This window comes from Rhinatrema bivittatum, chromosome 15, assembly GCF_901001135.1.
Source record: "Rhinatrema bivittatum chromosome 15, aRhiBiv1.1, whole genome shotgun sequence".
In the NCBI taxonomy this organism is placed as follows: domain Eukaryota; kingdom Metazoa; phylum Chordata; class Amphibia; order Gymnophiona; family Rhinatrematidae; genus Rhinatrema; species Rhinatrema bivittatum.
The window spans coordinates 55127592-55151825 of NC_042629.1; the positions used below are offsets into that span (position 1 = coordinate 55127592).

At 41.2% G+C, this 24234-nt stretch overlaps 1 protein-coding gene across 1 annotated transcript in view; it reads left to right on the forward strand.

Moving 5' to 3' along the window:
* Window positions 1–1574: 1574 nt before the first annotated feature.
* PAX7 (paired box 7) overlaps window positions 1575–24234 on the forward strand; it is a 227596-nt gene continuing 204936 nt past the window's right edge. Inside the window, exons 1-4 of the mRNA XM_029579010.1 lie at window positions 1575–1763; window positions 3807–4042; window positions 4885–5014; window positions 6464–6601. Coding sequence (XP_029434870.1) covers window positions 1679–1763; window positions 3807–4042; window positions 4885–5014; window positions 6464–6601 — 589 coding nt within the window. The 5' untranslated portion in view covers window positions 1575–1678. The remainder of the gene's footprint in view (window positions 1764–3806; window positions 4043–4884; window positions 5015–6463; window positions 6602–24234) is intronic.

A 24234-nucleotide genomic window follows, 5' to 3' on the forward strand; every position in this document is an offset into this window, starting at 1 on the left:
CCACCTCGCACCAGTGGTCACCTGAAGGAGGGAGACTCCACTGGGCAAATCAAGTGACATAAGAAAGAAACCCCATTCAAATCATCAGACAAGTTCACCTTAAGCCCAGGCGCTTCCGAGAAGGCGAACAAGACCCCTGGCAAACCACTTGTCGCAAAGTGTCCGAAACACACAAAAAATCAAGGTGAGACGCATATATGAGAGCAGTTACATTCCCCACCCTGTTGTTTTTGTTAAATGACTGGTTACAATAAAAATGAAATAGTGGAATCACACAGAATACCTGCTCCTTACTGAGTGATGAGATTAGTATGTAATATGGCCACATTGCCAATATCAGGAATCAAGGAAGAAGATCAGAAACATGTATAAACACAAGGTTTCAGTTAAAATACCTAGCAAGTGTGAAAAGAAAACTATAACATCCACAAAATGCTTACACATTGGGAATAATGGTTTGACAGCTAGAACAGACAATACTGAAAGATGAACAACAGGCTAGTTAGTAATGTTGCCTCTTAAACCATTCACCCTCCTACACTAAAATCGAATCGTAGGCCATGTGGGTTTATTTGCATGGTAGAAGAATATGTACTTAGCTAAACAGCGACTTACTTTGGCATCCGTACGCTTTGTGACCCCCTCAGCGTGTTCCGGGTAAATGCATTAAATAAAACATCACTTTCCTGTTCTCTCATTTATTTGCCCAAGTTTGGCTTCCAGCACACGTGGATTCCAGGGCACTGAAATCTGGCTGTTCCAAAGACATTTAGGAAACGGTCTGAACATCAGCCCTCTATGTCAATGAAAAATTGTCTTGTAGCTGTGAAGAAATGCTGCTGCCCGGACACTTAGTGAAATCTTTTTTTTTTTCAGTGTATGTTTCTAGCAGTTGTTTTATTCAGTGGTGGGGGGGGGGGGAATATTGCATTAAAACCTTATTCAAGAAGAGAATTTGAGGGATTTCTCTCTCACTCTTTCTGCTTTCTCCTTGCCTCCCATACTCTCTCGTGGAAAAATCTAAATATTAGTTTTTGCATCAAAACGAGGCCAAGGAGTGCAATGAATACGAAAATTCGCTTGTGCACTGGAGAATTCTTTTCGCCATTGGCTCCTCAGCCCAAAGCGATGCCCCTTCCTTCTTCATGAATAAAAGAAAGAGATCAGAGCCTATCATAGCAGAGCTCTCTCCTCCCAGCCAGTGCGCCAAAGTTGGTCACTTTAACAACTTCTAAGCCTTTCAGCTGGCATTGCTTCCCCCTCCCCCCCCCCCCCCCCCAAGGAAAAGAAAAAGTCATCACTTCTGTAAAGTGGAGGAAAAGCAAAACCAGGGGCGACCCCCACCCTTTCCCATCACAGCAGCTTTCAACTTCCATCTCCTTCCCTGAGTCCGTGCTGCCTCCTGTCCAGCACACACACCAGTGCCTTCTTCTCTTCTGACACTTGCCCCTTTCTTTAAGTTTTGTTTGTTTTTTTTTTTGTTTGTTTTTTTTAACTTTTGAGGCTTTTTCACGAGCTTGGACCTGTGTGGGGCTGCAAAGAAAAGAGGACGGTCCTGATCTCCGGCAGGAAAACCCGAAACAAAACAACCCCCCCTCCCCAACAACTTTGCATTTTGTTTGGTTCTGTTATACAAACCTTCCTGCCAAGAAAGGGACTTCTTTTGTACGCGTTGTGTATGGCAGCTTTACCAGGGACGGTCCCCAGGATGATGCGCCCAGCTCCAGGCCAGAACTATCCTCGCACCGGGTTTCCACTGGAAGGTAGGTCTATGGAAATGAATCGCCTTTACAACGGACACCCAGAAACATGCCCAGCAGGATAGATAATGTACAGGTTTCTTTTGTTTGCTTCTGCTATGCATGCCCGACAGCCAAGAGTTACTATCTGTTGATGTACTACTTTTTTGTCACGTTGTCTCTAAGTCTACCATTTACTAGGGCTAGTACTAATTTCTATAGTGCTACTAGATGGCAGGCACTAGTGCTGTACAGATGCACAAAAGAGAGAGAGAGTCCCTTCTCCGTGGAGCTTACAAGCAGCACAGTCATTTGCCGAATCCTGCAGTCAGTTTTCCACCAGTTTTCATCCAGCGCTCAAGCAGCCAGGACCCATTTTAACACATGACATGACCTCCAGGAGATCTTAGTGAGCTTCCGGGCTTCCAATGTGTGCTGTGCTTTTCCAAAAAAAAACCTCACTAAAATGCTAGGCGTGCTTCCTGCTCGTCCGGGCTCTTGCCCATCGCTGTGGAAAAACTTCCGCAGGGGAAGCCGCCTGGAAGCGTTCAAGGGATAATAATAGGTGGCTAGGAATGTGCTAAGAAGGCTCCTGGTGTGCGTTATTGCACTCAAAGGGAGGTTTTCGCTCACTTACGGTCGCTAAAGCTGTCAGATTGGGAATGAGACCGATTTTGCTTCAGCTTGGGGGAGGGGAACAGTTGGTTCATCAAGTTTTTAAGTTATCCAAATCTTTTTTTTTTTTTTGCCGTGTGTAGGTAGGTGGGGGAGGGGGTCGGGGGGGGGGGTACACATTACCCTTTTTTTTAAGCACTTGCCTGTTTGCATTAAAAGGACCAAAAAAAAAGAGCATGCGGTGTGCACGTATTAAGCATCAAGATTCAGATGCGATTCGTGATCAAGTGCTGGAAATAAAACTGTGAAAAGCCACGAAGCCAACAAAACACACAAGCTGGGGGGATTTGCTGAAGTGCTTTTCTGTAGCAAATGAAAGTAAAACAGGCGGCGGAGGCACGGCTCAAAGGATTACAGCAATATTTGCACAACATGACTGCGAATAATGAAACAGGACCCGCGCCTGGGCTCTGGGGCTTGTTGAATGTGAAATGGGGGCCACTTGAGCGTTTTCTGCCGCGCCTGGTTGGACCCGGAGAGCGTCGGCCAAGTGACTCGGAATTAGCGGCGCATGATTTTCCCCCGTGAGCCTCCGAGAGCTGCACAATCTCCGTCCCTGCTGGACGTGGAGAGGGGCTGTCGGACAGCTTGGTTTCTGCACCCCCCACCCCCCTCAATTATTTCTTTTTTTTTTTTTTTTTAACTCACACTCAAATCATGCTGTGGAGCTCTTCAGTTTCTGAAGCTGTGAAATTGTATTAAGCTCCAAGATCTACATTACAAGACATTAAACCAAATTAGGGATCTGGGGCTGGATTAGAACTCCGGTCGGCCCTATCTATTTCCCTTCCGCAGAAAACGGGGCGGCTCAAGGGGAACTTTGAGAAGTTAACGTGCTTCGAAAATAAGATTGTGACTGGGAAAAACCACACCTCAGATATCAAACATTTACTTTACTGGCTCGAGGTATGGGGTTAACAGACTAAAAGTAAGAAAACCAGTTGAACTTTCCTCATTCAGAATGTTATACCGAAAAGGCGCATGTGAAAAAGACAGCGATTGATTTCTTTTAATTTTAGAAAACTGTTTTAACTCCCCAATTTGTGTCAGGCTAGTTACCCCCTCTTGTATGGCAAAAAAAAAAAAAAAAAAATTTTTAAATGCCCCTTGCTCCAAAGGGAAGTGTTCGGCAGATTTGTAGTGATCGGGGGAACCCCTGAGTACTTCTGCTCTGTCCTCACATCATTTTACAACCCTGGCTCTTAAGTGCATACAATTCCTGTTTATAAAAGTTTATTTTGGGAGGGGGGATGGGAGCAATGTTTGGGAGTCTGCAGTTCATTGTAAAATACATGCACAGAAAACTTACACTTGTCTCACATAAATAATGTATCTTTTTTTTTTTTGTTTGTTTGTTTCCTTCCCCTTTCCCCCCCCTTTCGCAATCTGCAGTGTCCACTCCTCTGGGACAGGGCCGGGTAAACCAGCTTGGAGGGGTGTTCATCAATGGGAGGCCTTTGCCGAACCACATCCGTCACAAAATCGTGGAGATGGCCCACCACGGCATCCGGCCCTGCGTGATCTCTCGGCAGCTGAGGGTGTCTCACGGCTGCGTCTCCAAAATCCTCTGCCGCTACCAGGAGACGGGCTCCATCCGGCCCGGGGCGATCGGAGGCAGTAAGCCCAGGGTGAGTGTACACGGGGGAGGCTCTCCTGCCAGCCGCGGCAAATCCTCCCCACGGGGCGATAGATTCCAGGGGGGCCCCAGCCGCTAGTGATTCCGACGCCTCGGGTTCAGCCCGTCTCGTTCAGGATCCCCCTTCATACTACTCGAGGGAGAGCTCATAAAACAGACCTTCTAGCCTCTACTTTGCTTGTGGCTTTCGTCCCAATGAAAAAAAAAGCTAACTTCATGCAAAACACAATCTATAATAATCAATGATGGATTTGGGTGCCTAGAGCTCTCTGACTTTTACCATTGCGACGCCAGATTTCGATGAGACGTGAGCTACTACTGGCGGCCTCGTGTTTGCAGCTCAGGGTAAAGGGGAGGTAAGGGGCTTTGCTGAAAGCGAGCCAGCCTCCCACAAATCCACAAACCCGAACTGCGCTTACACGAAAGACCCTAATGAGTTCCACATTCAACACTTTGTACCCTGGGACTTTTGTCCTGGCTCCGGCATCGAGGCACTCGACCATCAATGGTTTGCATTTCAAAGCGAACACGACTGGGAAATGTGTGCACTTGGCGTTTTGTTCGTGAAGTGCTGTGATTTAATTTCTAACATTGCAACCAGAAAATCAAAACAAAGCGAAGTCATTCCAATGGAGACCAAAACATGTAGACGAAGAGAAGCAGACACATAGTTCCTGGAATTTGCTAACCTTCTTGATTTTCCTACTCTTTCTAAACCACCCCCTCTCTCATGTTATAGATTTCTATTTATAAGGTCTATGCTTTAATGTTCCATTCCATTTTAAATTAAAATTGATTTTTTTTTTTGTTTTCTGACAACGTTGATCCCAAAAGCAGGTAGCCACTCCTGACGTAGAAAAGAAAATTGAGGAATACAAGAGAGAAAATCCGGGAATGTTTAGCTGGGAAATTCGAGATAGACTTCTGAAAGACGGACACTGTGATCGCAGCACTGTCCCTTCAGGTGAGCAGCTAGCTTTGCCCGCACCTGGATTTATATCGTGGAACGAACTTGGAGTTAAATCATGCTATCGGCGCTTATTTAACAAGATTATTTACATTTTCACAAAGGTGTGTGTAACATATGGGCAAATACAGTAGAGATGCATATTGATTTTCATTGACTAAAGACAGCTCCCACTTGTGCCTTTGCCCCACCTACAGTAAGACAGTTAACTCTGACTACTGCAAGTAAACCCCATCAGGAGTCTGGTTTCATCCCATTTGTCAGCACACATGGATGTCCATTGCCAAGTCAGTGCAGCTGCGCCTAGAATGTGTTGCCTACGTTCTGTGGATGAATGAGCATCACAGACAAGGTGGCAGGCATTAAAATTATATAACTCTATTCAGCTTTAGAGAAATTCTGTGCAATAAATGAAAAGTTAATTAACTGAATAAAATATACTTGCAATAAAATTCATACATCCAGGCGACTCCACATCTTCACAGCATAAACTTAAAAAAAAAAAAAAAAAGTCAGAGGAACTGTCAAATAATGTACTTATCTCTCAGATTTACTAATAATATGATGGAATACACCAGGTCTACAGTTATAGGTTCTTTATTGCAGAAGTTAGAAAGGACTATCAGGAGAGATGCTCTGATTTTTTTTATACGATTAATTAACAAAGGCTGAATAAAATTGTTGCTTAAAACAGGTCAATATCTCTCTCTCCAACGAGAGATCCTTTCTTTTTGGCCCACATTTCCAAAGTGTATGAAGGATAGGGTGAACCTTTAGAAAGGCAAACCATGTCAAGGGCAAAATAGAGTTTACAATGCATTATCTATAAGAAAGCCAAGCTCTATTTCTATGTCAACACTATACAGCTTGTAAAGCAACATTTCCATCACAATGCCCATGAGTAAGCTTGTAAAGAAGTCCCACAGTATATTTCCAACTGACTTTAAAAGAGAAAAACAAATAGGACAGATCCACTTTGTTTCCTGCAACCTAAACGATACGGCAAAAGATCCACAAGAGTTTGAAGGTTGCATGTGTTCTCCGAAATGTGGTTGCCAAGCTGGACAGCAGGAAATGCGTCTCTCTCTACAGGTCTCTCTTGAGTGTGTTATAATTGATAAATGAAAACATTTTGCATTAATAAAATATAATATTCCCCAGAAGAAAGATGGGTTTCTGTCTTTTGAAGAACTGGAAAATGTAACTTGGCCCAGGGGAAGCACTGGGATATCTTTTCAAGATGCCTCCTATATTATTTTATAACAAGAGGCAGGTTTTGTTTTGGGGTGGGGTTTTTTTTCTTTTCTAGTGGGTTACTAACATTGTGTTTTCGCTATTTTGGAAGAGCCAAACTGGCTGCTCTCTGTCCCAGTGACTTTCCAACACAAATGGACTTTTGTCCCCAATCAGCTTATATTTTCTCTCCTGTTTCTTTTCATTTCTGAGGTTTAGTGAGTTCGATTAGCCGTGTCCTGAGAATCAAGTTCGGGAAGAAAGAGGAGGAGGAGCAGGACGGCGAGAAAAAGGACGATGAGGGCGAAAAGAAAACCAAGCACAGCATAGACGGGATACTGGGCGACAAAGGTAAAAAGGAAGCAATCACAATGGCATGGCCTTCTAAAGTATCTGTACCATACTGCTGCATGCCAAAAGTGATTCCGGGAAAAGGCCTTTTTTTTTTTTTTACCGTTAATGCACTTACGTGTGCTTTCTGTTGCAAACTGTTTCCTCCACTATGCCATATGACTCTGAAGCGGGCAAAGAAATCCCGAGAGCCACGGGAAAAGCAATGGCTATGGATTGTGCGTAGTCACATTTTCAATATTCATGTTAAGACCGAGAGAGAGAGAGAGATTCGGTGACAAAAACTAGAAAGCCAGCTAATTAATTAAAAAACAAAAACAAAAAAGGTTTGATAGTACAAAACCTTATGCATTTTATTTAGGTTTCACTGTACTGTGTTTCTGTTATACAGTGTAGCATGAACTGGGCATTGGTTTCAAAGAAAACATCCACCTGTACCAAATGTCTTAATAGTCCTGGTCCATCCAGTTACTGCAAAAATAATAAGCGAGCAGTAGCCATGGAGGAAAGCCCCCGTGAATAAGTTTGAAGTTACTGGATGGACCAGGACTATTCAGACATGTGGTAAAGATGGATGCTTTGGCGTGGTGTGTTTTTGGTTGGCAATGTTAGGAGTGAGTATTGGTTTAGGAGTAGCAAGGCATGACCCACACTAATATCTCCCGCTGGCTCCTGCTTCACGGGGGTTCAGGTACTTAAACCCTACCTGCAGCCCGATTTTCCACCCTGCCCGAGTCCTGGGGAGCGGCTGGAGGTTTTATTTGCCCGTCAGTCTTGATCAATTATTTATAGCAGGCTGGAAGGGGGGGGGGAGGGGGGAATGCAGCACCCACCGCTTAAATGAATTTGTTAAACAGATTTTTCTCCTGATTTCCAAACGGTCCCCTGAAACACTAACTGACAGTTGACTGATTTGGGTCATCAATATCAATTAGAAGCCCCGGGATGCGCTCTGCTTTTTTTTTTTTTTTTTTGAGCACGCGCAAAGCTGCCATTTCTCGGCAGAGGAGCGCTAGGTGCGCGGGGATCACGGCGCAGCTAACGCCTGCGCTTAAAATCCCATCCGCTTGGCAGGAGCGCAACTGCACTGCTTTGCCCGTCTCTGTTACCTAGGTGCGGCTTTCATGAGCCTGTACTGGGGCCCTTAATGGGCTTCACGGAGGGAACGCTGAGCATGGGTTTTTGTAGGAGACAAAGCAGAAGAGGAGTGGATTCTTTTAGAATACAAACATTTTGCTGTTTTATGATTTAAAAAAAAAAGAAAAGATTTTGGATTGCAGAGGATTAAAATAATGGAAACTAAAATATATTTTTTTTCCTACATGAAAAGGCGAGGACAGGGAAGGACACGACGGAGGGTTAAGTTAGAAGCCTAAATGCCAAGTTTTTTTTTTCTGTTTTATTCATGAGGAGTGTACCCGTGAGAAGGCTAATTACTAAACATGAAGCATAAATAAGGAAAGAAAAAAATAAGAAAAATGGGATCCATATTTCCACATGTGTAAATTTCGATTCACATATATCATTTTGTATATATTAAATACATTTAGATTTTTGAAACAACTCAGATGTGATGATCAGATTATAGGTTGCCAAACTGTTATTTTTAAGGGAAAAAAATGTCCTCTGGTAAATTCATGGGTGATGGCTGCAGTTTTGCTTTTTTTGGCAGATTTCTTTTTTTTAAAATTTACTTTATCCTCTGCATTTTGTTTTGCTCTTTGGATTGCGTCTATGCAACACTTCCGAAGTTTAATATTGAGACGTGAAAGTCACGAGACTTCAGAGCAGTCGCTGTGTACCACACAGATGACGCCAGACAATTAAATTATTCTTGTTGTTTCTTTTTTTTTTTTTTCTTAAATAAGAATAAACTTTATTTCCCAATGACCTGATCAAACATTTGTCTAAGTTTGAAGTGATGGTCTACAAAGGGGTTTTTTTGTTTTTTTTTCACGTCCCCACTCCTTTTCCTTGCAAACTTGAGGATGAACTTCAGCTACAAAGACTCCAGAGTCTATTGAAGCTTTATAAGCAAAGATTCCCAACCACAAAAGCAAACAGTAAAAAAAAAAAAAACCCTGACTGTCTAAAAAAAAAAAAGACGGCAAGAGATGGAGGAGGGTCTGTCCATTTTCATTCAAAAACCTGCAAGGAGGAGAAAAGTTTGGACAAAGAGCTAAGGCAGGGAATAAAAAGAGATAAATTATTCAAACCTCCCTGCTGTTAGATAGTTTTGTAATATTATAAGACCGTCTGTTGGGAAAGAATAACCGTTGGAGGGCTGCTAAATGTTTTCTTCTGATTTGGAAATGCCCTGTGCTCATTTGGAAATCAGGTCTATTGTGTTGCTGACTTTCTGTTTTTTTTTTCTGTCCTTTCCTTACAATCAATTTTAAGTCGTTTTTTTTATTCCTCACTTACTAATAGACATCCCTTTAAAAACTGCTACAAAAAAAATTAATAAAAGTTCACAAGACCTGCAAAAATGGAAAAGATTTAATTGGTTTAAGCCTTTTGGGGTAGAAGGATACAACATATTTATAACAAAATGTGGATATGTGCCCTTCAACCACCATATCTCTTAAAACATATTTTCCAAACTTTCAGATAATTGAACATGATGGAAGTGATTTTCAAATGAGTTAGGCATGTAAATATAATCATACTATTGTAGCAATTTTCAGAAGCCCACTTACACATGCAATGAGCGTTTATACATGTAAAACTCAGCTACAAGCATGTGAATCCTTTTGAAAATTACCCCTTTTCTGTTTAGGCCAATACATGGTTGGTTTTAATGCATATTGGGCCTGATTTTCAAAAGCATTTACACACTTAAAACTGGGTTTTACATGTGTGAATGCACTTTATCCATGCTTTTGAAAATTGCTACAATATATTCCATTGAATTGTTAATAGGTATCACCCATGGTGAGTGCACTTAACTTGGGTAAATGGCCTTTGAAAATTGCTAGGATAGTATGTTACATTTATATACATAACTCCTTTGAAAATTCTCCTGTATTAATACAGATTACTGAGAAGAATAATTTCACTTTAAATAAACATTGTAAGTCTTGCTAATAATGCATGCAATAAGGCAACTGGATTTTACTTCCCATTTTGCACTATTATTTTTCTGACCTGTGTCACCTTTCTTAGCTGTCCACACAAAATGAAATTGTATTAACAGTTAATGAAATCTAGGGTTACTGCTAAGGAAGGAAAAATGCCCATCTGCCAGAATGGTGTAAAGCGCAGAGAAGTTCCTGCTTTGAAAATTGCAAATAGTACGCTGCACAGTAAATGTGTGTTTTGTTCTAATAGTAGACATTCAGTTTCAACAAATACATGAAAGGTTTTGAGAATGAGGAAGCATTACATAAACTAAAAAATGATTCAATGTATATCATTATCAGCAGCCTTGTAAAGGCATTTAGATGCGCCTTAAAAAATTGATCAGGCTTTAAAATTCCCTACATTTTTTATTGTATCACTACATGTGTTTACTCCCACAACAACAGAAAAGCTTTGGAAGAGTGTAAAAGTCTTAAAAGCGTGTTCTCTTTATTTTTCTTATTTTGGGTATATTTATGGTTTTCTGTCGCAATGAAAACACCTCAGACCGGTCTTCAGGGTGAAGCGTGCTCCTCCCGGCTTTTGGGAAGGCTGCTCTTTTATTATCAAATGATCACATAGCATTTCATATGATACATACGTCACATATTTTCCTGCTACAATGTTTTCCACCATCAGTGTTTATGCTGACCTTTTACTACGTGGGTGCAAGTGGGCAGTAGGTGCAAGCGGTCAGTCCAGGCAGGGAGGGGGGAGGTCATTAGCTGGTCATTTGTTCTAAACTATCTAGGTGTGAAAAGCAAGTAGGTCATGAGCTATTCTGGGGCTGCAGAAAAGCTTGCACGATGTTTCCTGCTGACTTCCTGTTTCATATGCTGCGGTCGGAGCAAACATTTTCTTTATACTAAGAGTAGGTGTTAAGGAAAAACCAGTTTAGAGATGGCAATGGAGTTTCCCCTTTCCATGACGTGGTTTTCCAACGAGCCTGGAAAGCAGAACTCCTATCCCACAGTTTTCCTGGTGGGAAAAGCCAGGGCATGACATTCTTTAATGCACTTTTTTAAGGCGTTAAAAAAAAAAAGCTTCCTCCCTGTGCTTGTTTCCTTCTATCTTCTGGTTGGCATTTAATAATGTTAAGACTTATTAGCGCAGGTAATGAAAACTGTGTCTCTTGAATAGGGAGCTGTGTTGGTGAGGGGTGTAATGGCTCCAGGGCATGGTAAGAAATGTATTTATCCCCAATCACTGCTCACTCTCTGAGTTTCAAGCACAAACGTTAAGTTGAAGGGTTTTTCAGGCAGATTAAACTGAGCTTTTATTTCTTTGCCCCTTTCATCTTTAAATGGTTCACTCAAGCTAGCCCTGGGCATATATTCATGAGGGTTCAGTTCTTTTTTTTTTTTTTTTATTCTAGTTAAGCCTGAGTTGTTATTATTGATGTTACTATTATTGGGGTGCAGTCTATAAATTGCCACACAACTAAATTTCACCTCACATACTCCCTGGTTTGTCAGAAGGAAACAGAGGGAGCATAAGTTGTATGTGATGCACCTCAAAAAGGAAAGTCTAGAGCATATTTACGTTTCTGTCCAGAGGCAAGAAATTCATAAAGAATGAAAAAAAAATATCTCTCTGAATCAACCCTGCATAGCGTTACTTACTGTTTCTTGTTAAGTTAATACATTGCTAGCGTTAAAGAATACAAAACACAAGACAGATAGGTATACTGAAAGATTTATTTTTGAACATTAGGTGAATCCTTGTGATATATTACGGACTGCGAGAGGTCTGGAAAGTTCATCTTTTTTTTTTGTTGGTGCAGGTAAAAGATATCACAGCCTATAATGACTACTTTGTTGTGGGAAAGGAAACATTTCAGTGCGTGGTCAGTGTGAAGGTTGCGTTCAGATAGTGGAGAATTTGTAGGGCCTGGATAAGGAACCAACAAAAAAACTGAAGAAGACAGGGAAAAAAAAACCAAAATCTATGCCAGGGTGACTGTTCTGTAAACTCTGAACTCAAGGTGGTAACAATTTCATTTGGAAGTGATTATTGCTAATGTGCTTTTTCAGAGGTTTGATAGGCAGAAGGAAGTTGCAGTGATTGTCTGGGCATGCGCTTGCCAAATTTAATTAGACACTAGGGGTGGATAAGGAGAAGAGAATGCTTCTTTATAAACCACGTTTTGGTTTCACACCTGGGAGGCATTGTTTACTGAGAAGAGAGATGTCGGATATCAGTCAATTTATCAGGAGCAATCTGCATTGATTAAACCAACAAGCTCCTCTCTGTAAATGTATGTTTAGGAGGCTATAGACACCTCATCAAATCAGGGGATTACCTAAAGTTGGCAAAGTAATCAAACAGAGACCAGGCGGGGATTTGCAAGTGTGTTGTGAGTGGGATCAGCTGAAATAATGGGGGCAGGAGGGAGATGGGAAGCTGTCAGGCAATTGGTTGGCTTTAGGCTGAGTTCCTCTGTGCATATTTCTGTGCGTGAGGGAGAGAGAGGGGATCCGGGAAAAGGGGCCTGTGTTTGAGCACACACACACAGACACACACACACACACACACACACACACACATACAGAGCTTATGTGTCTTCAAAAAAGGCTGAGACAAATGAGTTACAAAAATAAATAGAGATAACAATTACAAAAGCAAACTCCGGCTGTTGGGAACAAGGAAGCTGGAGGACCTGCTATACATACATACATACAGTGTGGGCAAATGCTTACATGATAAACCCCCCTTTCCTAAATCAAGTGGGACAGGAAAGAGCGAGAAGGTATGAGGGGGGAAACCTGAGCATAATTAATACAAGGCATTAGGAGAGAAAGAGGGAAATATGTAGAATTATAGGATCTGGAAGAAGAAAAAAGGAATGAAGAACTAGTAATGTCTGATTGCCTGTGTCCTGTATGAGAAGTCGGACCTTAACTAATATTTGAAAATAGCTAAGAAAATCTTTATTGCAAGCTGCATATATAGGAGACATGAATTTGACTGAACCGCTGTGAAAAAGACTTCTGTATTTACCAGTTAGAAACAGGCTCGATTTAAAAAAAAAAAAAAAAAAAAAGGGACACTGGAAGAGATGAGACAGAAGAGGACTTCAAACGAATTTATCTGGAATAGAGAAGAGAGATTTAGAGACAGTATTGGGAACTTATTTAGATATTAATAATACATTTTCCTGAGGCATTAGGACGGCCTCCATCTGCAAGTCTTCTCGCAGCCCATTTGGCTGGGTGAAGTACGGGAGACCCAAATGTTGGGGAGAGATAAACACAATCAGCCCGGCCCGGGTCTTGTGACTGCATCCCTGCATTAAACGAGGATTAACCTCTCTCCTTCTCCCCTCGCAGCTTTCCAAATTTTCAGAGGAATTTCCATGGCAGGATTTTAAAGCATCTATAACATCAGCCTTAAAGCTATAAGATACTTAGGCTTTAAAAAAATGTAATTGTTACACACACAGCCAATAAGTAACCCTCTCAAGCTTTTTACCGTTACTTTAAAAAAAAAAAAAAAAAGCGATTCTCAGAATTGGTGCTAAATTACTGATGGCAGAACTTCATGCTATGGTACCCCGTGGGTAAAAATGAAGGGAAATTCAGCAGCCAAAAGATGTCGATCCGATTTTAATTTTGTCTTCAGTTGGGGGGAGCAAACACATATGGTGGGAGCACCTGACTCTCCGTTTGGTGGTGGTGGGTGAAGAACTGAATAAAATGATGTCTGGTTTTGGGTGCCTTCTGTTGGTCAGAACAGTTTCTGGACCCCGGCAAACAACGGGTTCGTCCATCCCGAACCTCTTAATCCCTACGGACGTGTGAGAAGAAAAATCCTCTGCTGTGAAATGGTGCACAAAGGGAAGGGCTGCCCCGTGAGGTTCAGCAGAAAGCCCATGCAGCTTTGAAGGGTTTGTGTAGCTGAGATGGTAATTTCGGCCTGTCCTGTTTGTACTGTAGCAATGGTTGGGAAGGCCACAAATTATATAATTAAAGGGGGGCGAGGGTTAAGTGAAAGAGTCCCACCTGGCTGTATGTCTGGGCAGGCAAGCTCTGCTCAAGGCTTGGCTATTGTTTTGGTGACATTTGTTTAAAAAAGAAACCAAAAAAAAAAACCCAAAACCAGATTGTTAAATGTCTTTATCCTAAATCCAGTTCTGCTCTCTAAATTTGAGAGATCATGCCTTTAGCACATCTTTCCAAGAGGAGTAAGGTCACATCCGTTATACTGTATTTTACCTGATTGTTTAGTTTATCTTTTTGCAAAATTTAAAGTGCCTGAATTGTTTGCCCCCATCCTAATCTGATGTCCATTTTCTCTGCATATCTGCATGGTGCCATTGAGTTTTGCAGTAAATATTCAAATTTCAGTGTTAGTATATGACCCTTCCATGGTGTAATTTTATATGTCCAATAACAAAATGAGGTTTTTTTTTTGAATAACATTTTTTTTTTTTTGTAAATGTCACTCAGCACCTTTTTCCACTAAAGAGGATCTGTTGGGAATTTTGTAAAGGTAATCTCTCTCTTTCCAAACCAACTTCCCTCTCTGATTTGGAAGGAGAGAGAAGCTGGAGTGCACTGAGTGAAGCAATTAAAAAAAAAAACAAAAAAAACCCCACAACTGTCATCATTTGTACCTTATGTTGATCTTGAAAGTCATCGGTATGGAATCTCCATTTTGTGTAAAGATACAGGCTCCCAATATTTGAAAACTCCACTTTGAATGTCACTCACCTGATCGTGATGCCAAGAGAAAGCAGATGTTAGTTAATTCCAGTCTAAGCATTTATCATTGATAATGAGTGAGATGAAGGGTGTTTGTCTTTAAGCTCATTGAAAAGCAATTTCAATGAGTAATTATTTAATTTGTCTATAAAATATGGGGCAGCCCCTAGACCAGGGCTTCTCAAACCCTTACAAGTACAATTTAAAAGGCCCGTGTGCGTAAGATTGGGGAGGTTATGTGCGTGGTCGGGCCTCGCGCGCGCCGCGCACGTTTTACAAAGGGCCTGACCACGCGTGTAACCCCCCCATTACACGCCGAAGCAAGGGGCACGGTCGGGGGGGGCGTGGTCTGGGTGGGGCGGGCTGGGACAATGCCATTCAATGCTGTCCCGGGGACATGGATATTACTTCTGCTCCAGAGGAGCAGTTAAGTAGGAAATAAAAAATTTGGGGATAGTTAGGGTAGGTTTAGGGGGCGGGGAGGAGAGGGGAAGAGGGAGGAAGGATAGGGTTAGGGGACTGGCCGATTGCATTGTTGCGAGTAGGTTATAAAATTCCCTCCCCCCGTGCGCGCGAGTCGCGGGCTTGCGCGCGCGTGGCCATCAAATTTTTATAACGCGCGCGTGTTATAAAATCAGCGCATTCGTGTGCGTGCGCCTGGATGCAGGCACACGGGTCTTAAAATCGACCCCTTAGAGTTATCAAAAAGAGAGCAAGGAAAACCTGAACACTGAACCTCTTTGGAGATCATAAAGGATAAAAGCGCAAGGGCTGGCCAGGTGACTCCGTGGTGGTGCTGTGCAAAGGGCCCCGGGACAGAGTCCCAGGTCAGATTTTCTGCTCCCCAGTCAGCATTCACAGCTCCTAGGGGTAGGGCATCCTACTCACCCTGCCAATAAGGGCCACATAGCGAGACAATTTCAAAGGGAAATGTAAATGCAGCCTACTATTCTAACAAGTTTCTAAAGCTAGGACTGCCTATTATATTTACATTTTCCTTTGAAAATGACCCTGACAGGGGTTAGATTTAGGGCCCATAATTACAGAGTTATGAAGAGTTCTGGTGCATGGCCCCCCCCCCCCCCGCCAAGGACTGTGGCTGCAGTGACCGGACTAAATATTGTAAATTGGGAGAGAGCATAAGATAGGGGGAGGGGAAAAACCGTCCCACTGCAAATGCGAATGAAAGCTTATAGTGCCAGATGCCAGTGCTGCTTCACGGTGAACTGGAAACACCAAAGCAGCAGGGGAAAAAAAAAAAGTTAAAATAGCTGAATAAAAGCAAAGGTAGTTGAGAGAAAAGCAGAGTCAGCGCAAGGAAACTGAGAAGCTTATATAGTCTTTGATCCAATGGCTACTTTCCTTATCAGAAGCATTTGTGGTGACACCGCTACAAGAAGTTCATCACATTACAGAGGGCGCTAGGGCTGCTCGCAGGAGCCACCGTCTATTAATTAACTTGGAGCTTGGTCCTTGCGGGACACGCTAGATCTGAGGCTGCACATTACTTGCTTGAATAACTTGAGATCCTCTGATGAATTATTGGGGAGGGCAGGAACAATTTCTGACTGTTTATAGTCTCTTTACGGCCATTGAGAGAAGGCAAAGAAGTGTCTGCCGCATTGTGCACCGTGGCACATCACGCTCAGCAGGCCTGGACGCTGGTGTGCTCTTGTCCAGTGAAATCTTTTCTCTGGATTCATTGCTCTCATTTCCATCAAGCAGGAAAGAGAGAAAAACAAAACAAACAGAGAATTACAATTTTTTTTAATCATATCGCCAGTCTAACATGTAACAGCTTCTCAATATAAAAATAAGAATGCAATTCTCTAGTGTAAAAATTCAATGTCATTTTTTTTTTGTAAATCACTTTGCACATTTGTTTAAATGTCATCTTTATGAAATATGTATATCAATTCAAGTCGCTGTCCCTCTTCTGAAATCTTCAGTATTATTTGACAATAACTTATGCTATATATATTTTCCCTTTGAGAAAACAAGCTTCAGTTCTGAGAGGAAATAGTTTTTCAGCAAGTCATATTTTAGACAAAAATGTTACATTCTTGTTGTGCTGCTTCCCGATTCAAAGCCTCAGACTTCACCACAAGATTAAAATACAATTTTATTTATAGAAGCACATTATCCTCTTGAAATCCTTAAAGACTTATATCATCATTATTATTTTGTTATCAGTACTTATTGCTGTAGACATCACAGTAATTCGGTGCTGTATAATACATAGATAGGGTCATGCAAGCACATAATAAATGATCATACCAGCACCATACGTACATTGTGATTTATGATGCAGTAAAGAATATCTGGAGCTTTGCTTACCCTATGAAAAGTTGCTAGGTTAATGGTTGAGATAGAGACCCAGAAAAGAGTTGCAACATCCAATCACCGATGAGGGGAAAGCTGAAATCTCAAGGCCTGTGTTACATGGTACCTATCTGGCCTCTAAATCTGCCTCAGAGATGCCCATACCAGGTTTTAATGCCAGAATATAACTCTGGATGGAAGAAAGTGAAGGCGATAGCAGGCGGTTTCTTGAGCTTTACTGTCCTGTGCCCCAAGGCTCTCTCCGTGTGTTTCCAGCTCTCTCTTCTGTCTTTCAGTGTTGGCATGTCTAAAATTAGAAAGCAGCACTTTGTCTGACCCCGGGAGATGACTGTAGAAGGCTGGAGGAGAGAGAGGGGCCAGTAGGCCTTCACTAGGCCCCTTTGTCTGAAGACCCTAAAGATTGTAGATCAAAGTGACTAATTCTTCTGGTTAAAAGGACAGGGGCGCTCATGAAACTGCCTCTTGTGAAATCTACGACACTCCTCTGTGTCTTATAGAACCGTGGCAGAAAAGCGCGTGTACATATATCGGTCACAGGGTAACACCTACAAATAAAATGATTGAATTGATTGATCCGAGCTGGACATTCCTAAGCAGTAGGGCAAATCGTCAAAGCAGCAACATTTTTTTTTTTCTGGCAGAACCGTAGAAAAGCAGAGGCAGAAATCTTACTATTTCCGCCTTCTCAAGACAAAAAGTGAGACTTCTGCCTATTGAAATGAAGAATCTCACTTCGTTTTAATTGCCTTTTCCCCCCTCAAAATGATAGTTGGAAATGTGGTAGAAATTAGGAAGGCCAGATTTACCTACCTGGTTCCTTTTTAAGCTTCCATCTTCCCTTCTCCAGTTTTATTTATTTATTTATTTATTTATTTATTTATTTATTTATTTAACGTTTCTTTTATACCGATGACCGTTCGCACATCGCATCGGTTTACAGTTTTAGTCTTATAAATTTAGAAACAGAGGACTTTGTTCATAAAGGATTTTTTTTTCTCAATGTTGTACCTGTAGGAAAAAAAAAAATCTGTATTGCGTAAGACCCAGAAAGTGAAAGGGGAGGGAATGAGAAAGATATTAAGGTTTGGGGGTTTTTTTTTCAGGAACACAAAGCAAGGGGGGATTTTTTACCATTTCACTGAACTGCTAAGAGGAACAAATTAGCCTTAGGACCATGAAGTATCAGTGTTACCAAAGTTATTGAAGAATTAAACCAGCTGCTTGGATGGAGAGAACCAGAAATAGCAGCCCAAAAAGCAAAAAGATGTAATGCAACCAAGTTTAAACCAAATATAATTCAATCATGTACAAGTGCCACAGAAGAAAAGAGAATGGAAACAAGAACAAGAGAGTAACAACGGTGCTAGACACATGGCAGCCTCACTAGTACACGATCCTCAGAAAAAGAAATCGACACGCAACTGGTGACCTAAGGAGCTGTTTTGAGCGATTGGAGGGAGATACATGATTGTAGATAAATCCTGGGGATTATTTGCATCCAGAGGATCAACCCTGAACTTTCTAACCCTAAGTAAGAAAGTCTCCATGTGCAGCATAAACTTCTTGTTGAGAATCACTTGTCATAAATTCAGCTGTTTACATTTTGAATTTGAGGTTTTTTCCCTGGTTTTGTAAGTGTCTCCTCCTTACATATTGGGTGCCTCATGGCAGCTGCTAACTCTGTTTAAGGATATTTCTATCCTACAGCACCCAAGCAAGGCCACAGCTTTTAGATGTCCCTTAATCTTTCTCTTCTCTTCTTTTTCAATATAGAAAAAAAAACTACTCACTTTTTTTTTTATATAGTTCTCTATCATCTTATTTTCTGTTTGAACGAAAAGGCAATGATTGATAAAAGGTGCAATTATTTAACATATTTGCATCTGTTTGGGATATACCTGTTTCATAATTTACAGTTTTAAAAAAGGAAACCAATAGTAAGGTAGTAATTTTCCATGGTTTTTTTGTGAAGTTGTTTAATTTTAAGGAAGAGAAAATGTAAATGTTTTGTAACAAATTAACTTCTAAGTAAGCTAGGAAAAAAAAATGTGTAGAATAAATTCTGAATAGAGACTGAAAAATGTGTAATAATATATTCGGAAGAAAAGGGTCATGACTTTTATGTTGGCTCTTGAAAAGTTATCACAGCCTACAAAAATTCCAGTTTTCTTCAGAACTAACCCTGGTACTAGCAAGCAATATATTTCAAAAATGTCTTATTAAAAGGAAACCAATCCCGGCAAGTATTTGCATTTGCTTGACAGCACAAAGAGCTAAATCATAAATCCATTCCCTGCTGGTAGGACTTCATGATGTGAAGGAATTATATTTCAAACTTTGACGGAAAGCCGAGTCTGATTTTCCCTTTTTGCTCATGTCTTTCTATTATAGACCTTGCTCTGCCTTTCCCTGTCCTTTCCTTGTATGTCTTTGATTTTTTTTTTTTAGTTATTATTTTTTTTTAAACGAGCCTTTATAGCTTGCTACCCTCTCTGGGACCATCAATAGCCACTTTAGAAATACAAACATCTTTAAAGATAAAGTAACCAGACCAGAATGGGACTTTCAAAGGGGGGGAATAGTTGTCTTCCTTTGCCATGGAGTGTGCAGCCGCTTCAACCTAATCCCGCTTTCATTTTCACCGACAAATGCCAAGAATCTCTATCTGTCTCCCGGCACATCAGGAGCCTGATTACACAAGAAAAGATCCCCCATTATCCTGAGAAGAAAACAGGACGGGGGCAGGGGGCTCTGGCTTGTGAGCAGGAGAGCATCTCCCAACTATTGACTTAGTGGATGAAGTCAAGAGCAAACATGCTGGGATCTAACGGGTACAAAACCCAGCTTCAAACAGTCTGCAGGAGCAGCGGCAGCAAGGAAGCAGAATTGGCAGAGATCTGGGAAGCTCAGGAGCGGAAGAAAAAAATTGCAAATCACAGTTTAAAACTATTTAGTTGAAAGCTAAATCTTTCTTTTCATTACACAAGGCCTGACATTAAATTTTCACATTCCCCTTTTTCTTATAAAAACAAAAATTTGCAGCTTTAAGAACTGCTCTTTGTTACAGATTTTCTTCACTTGAATTCCACAGAAAGTACAGTATTCTGGTAGGAGCTAGATAGCAGCAGTTTATATTGCGCTAAGAAACCAGATAATGCTGGACAAGATGACCTACATGATTGTAACCATGTCCATACAATAAAAGCTCACATCAAAAATCTGTGGTTGCCATGTTAGTCTGCTTGAATGCATAGACATAACAGTCAACAAATTAGCTGTAAATTAAGTAATTTATACAATGAGTAATTTATATAATTATGGCTAGCTTTCAAGGCTATGAGCCATTTATTGTCCAATAAAAACCATCACCTACAACTTATTTGTTGACCTTTACTTATACGTATATCTCAAAGGTCAGGAAATCATTTTAAGTGACTTGTTCAAGTTTGCAGTGAACAGTGGAGATGAGATCTGAACTGGGACCTGCAATTGTTACACTGCAGGGGTTGTAATGACCTGGTTACAGTGCGAGCCCAGCCTCAAACAGCAGGGAAAAGATACATTTTGATGTTTTTGGGTTGTTTTTTTTAAAGACCTTACTATTCAAAGCTCTTCTCAAATACGCTGGAGAGAGACGGCAGTGGCGGGAATGGTGGCAGTGGTTTATGCACGAGTCTGCACTCTGCAGGATGACTGTATAAGGCAGGAAAATGAAAAGAGCAAAACCAATAGGAAGAGAGTCAAAGTTTAGTGTTCATGTGTTGCTAATTTAACAATTTAAGAGTGCCTCTCTATCTATATCTCCTTCTGTACGTGCCTCTCCCCTTTCTGTTCAGATTCTGTCCAAATTTGCATACACTGGAGACAGTATATGCAAATGTGTCATATGCATATTCATTGTGGATATCCTGAAAGTCTGAGCACTGCTGGTCGCCAGGACAGGTTTGAATCGCCCTGATTTAGAGATTTGTGTTTTATTCTAAGTCCACATTGGACAGAAAGTTATTTTACCTCTTCAGAAATATATCTGGGTCGTCTAGATTGCTAAAGTCCTAGATTTCAAATCCCACTTCTCCCGCTGATGCTCTGTGTGACCTTGGGGCAAATCACTTCACCCTGCACTGCCTCAGGTGCAAACTGAGGAGTGAATTTTCAAGAGGTTTCATCCTTAAAAATAGCACGCGTGTGCTTAAATGGCATGTATTGTATGTGCATGTGTGCTATTTCATAAACGGCGAGAGTACACTCACATTTTTTGTTTCATGCGTTCACTTTACCGGTGGAGGAAAAGGGGGTGGTCAAAGGGCATTTCTGGGGCAGACGTACATGCGGGAGTTGCTGTTTTGTAAGAGGTACAGCCGTGTACATGACCAAACTTGTTTATATACTTTTACACTTGCTAATGGACTCAGGCAAGTGAAACTGGATGTCTGTCTGTCTGCAGTTTTTGGGCGGGAGTTCTGGGAGAACCGGTGGGAATTCAGCATGAAGTTCTTAGAAGGTCCTGGTGAACTTAAGGACTGGGTGAACTGGTAGAGGTATTGGTGAACTGGTGATTCCAAGGACATGTTGCAAGTGAATATTTTCAAAATGGTATATTTAACATACTTTATAAGATACCAGCTTTTGTATTTAATTCTGGGTGTTTCTTCATGCAGCATCATGTTTAATTTGTTTGTAAACTATATACACATATGTTTATCAAATGAATAGAGAAAGTATGCATTTTCTTGCATTGAAAATACACATCAGCACTGAAATATATTATGCACTTCCTTTTGCATCAGAAACAGCAGTGTTTTATAAACTGTGCAGCTGCCACCGTAGAGTTTATATAATATTATCAGTAATCTTCCCGTATTCCCTTATGCATGCCAATGCTTTTCCATGGATAGGTTTGAAAGTTGGGCACCCTAATTGTAAGCTCTCTGGGGCAGGGAACTACCGACTCACCTTGAGCTTGGATTTGGAAAGTTGAGTAATTAAATCTAAAATCTAAATCCAGAATCATAATAAGCGAGCGCCACTGTCCTTAATTACCCTTTAATTAACTAGGCATTGTGATCCCTTTAAGTGGGTCTCTATGATACAAGCACCTCAATTCAAATATCCGCATACCCCATTCTCTTGCTTTCTGTTTCTTTAAAATTTTCTGAGGATACTGTTACAGATTAACAGAACTGGGAAACAGGTTTGTTTTTAGCAGGGCCCCATCTGAGTCTTTCTTTCTCTGTAATGCAAATCATGTGAGGTTTGTTTTTTTTATCAATTGGTTTCAAGTTGGTATTTAAATGAATGGATGAGAGGAATTAATTGAATTAAGTAAGGGAAGCTCCACAAACTTGTAAGACTGGAATAATATCCTTTGCCTTCATAAGGATGTGGACTTCAGATCATTTCTCTGGAACCCCTGTCTTTTCCTGCTGTGCATTATTCAGTTTAATGAAAGCCCTTTCAAATATGGCTGGACCGCTTCTTTGAACGTTTGTACCTCTCATTCTATACAGTGTAGATTTTCTCTTCTCGTTATCCAAGCCTTTGCCTGCCTCCATTTTTAGATGACTATTTAAATCAGCTTAGTGCTAGGGGAGTGACAGCACCACAAACATTTTTTTTTTCCTGAGATCTAATCTTTAACAAACACCACAGATTTAAAAAAAAAAAAAAAAAAATCAGACACAGTTCCATAATTAAAAGAAAGCGCAGTCGGGAAGAAATCATGGCCCCCCTGGGTTGTTTGCACAGGGTTTCCATTTGATACAGATTCATGACAAAACTGCCTTCTAGCCTTTGCCCTCCCTATGTCTCTGATGCTGCCTCTTCCCACCCTGCCCTCGGTGATACTTTCCCGGCACACAGAGCAAGGTCACCACCTACCATGCCTGCAGCTCACATGCCAATGTCACCGCTTCCCCACTCGCTGGCCGATGCTACCGCGTCCCTGGTTTTTTACTCTCTCCCTCTCTCTGTGGGCCTGATTAAAAAAAAAAAAAGCAAGCAGTTACTCAAGTAAAACTGAGATTTACTCTAGAAAGTGCACTTTAGGCAAGTAAATGGCTTTTGAAAATTACATGCGTAACTCCTTTTGAAAACGACCCCCACCGTGTGAATAAAACAGTGCCGATAATACCACTGTCACAAGTCATCCTTTTCATTCGGGATCTAGGACATATGGAGTCCTGTACAGATAGACTCCACTCTCTGTATTTTACAATCTATGTACAGACAAGTTAGATTGGAGGTTATTGGCAGTAACCTTGTTCACAAGAACAGTAAAATTATTTTGGGCATCATGTGATGAGAAAGGGAGTAAGACGGGATTGAACTGGGAGGGGAGAGAAGAGAAAGATGTCAGGAGGGGGAGAGAGATGGAAGCACACTGAAGAGTTTTGAGGGCACTTAAGATCCTTAAAAACCTAAAGCTTGAAATATTCATTAGCCTTGTTGTCATCTTGCATGGCAAGAAGGGAGAGAGAAGAGCTGAGAAGATGAAGGACTAAAGAAAAGGAGTGATGAGACTAAATGGGAGGGATGATAAACATAGAAACACAGAAATGACAGCAGAAAAAGACCAAACGGCCCATCCAGTCTGCCCAGCAAGCTCCCACACTTATTTTCCCATACTTATCTGTTTCACCGACCACCAAGTTCAGGGCCCTTGTTGGTAACTGTTTGATTTGAATTTCCTGCCACCCCCTGCCATTGATGCAGAGAGTAATGTTGAAGTTGCATCAAAGGAGAAGGATAAGGCTTAATGATTAAGGGTAGTAATCGCCACATCAAGCAAGTTACCCCGATGCTTGTTTACCCAGATTGCACAGATCAATGCCTTGTTGGATGTTGTCTGAATCCAATAAAAGGAAGGAAAAACAGGACGAGTGTGAACAAAGTAAGGAGAAAAAACTAGAGAGGAGGAAGAAAGGAGAAAAGTATAGAGGAAAAGAAGAAAGCGGCGAGAGGAGTTGATAGACCAGGGGAGCAGAGACAGATGAGAGGAACATAATCACCTTTCGGAAGGGGAGAGATAAGCTGTAGTGAAAGGATGCAGTAAGAAGAGATGGAGAATGGGAAAGCAAAAAGGAAACGGGAGAGAGAAAAAGAAATGAAAGAGATGAAAAAAATACTCAGACAGAAAAAAAGATGCAAAATTTGAAAGAAAATATTTAAAATTTAGATTTTCAATAAAAATTGGCTTGACCGTGCCAATTAACTAATTTACATGCTCATGAAAATTTATACAAATGAGCCACGGATTTGCAACAGAATCTTAAAATCTACTACACAGTGCGGTGAATTTTAAGACCTGCGCGCGGGAGCACATGTACGCATGTTTGCTGGCTCGCGCGTCTGGATGTGGCGATTTTATAACAGACACGCATATATGCACGCATGGCATAAAATCAGCTGTATGTGTGTGCATGTGCGCACCATTGTACATCGAACATGGTCTGCGTGCAAATGCCACCT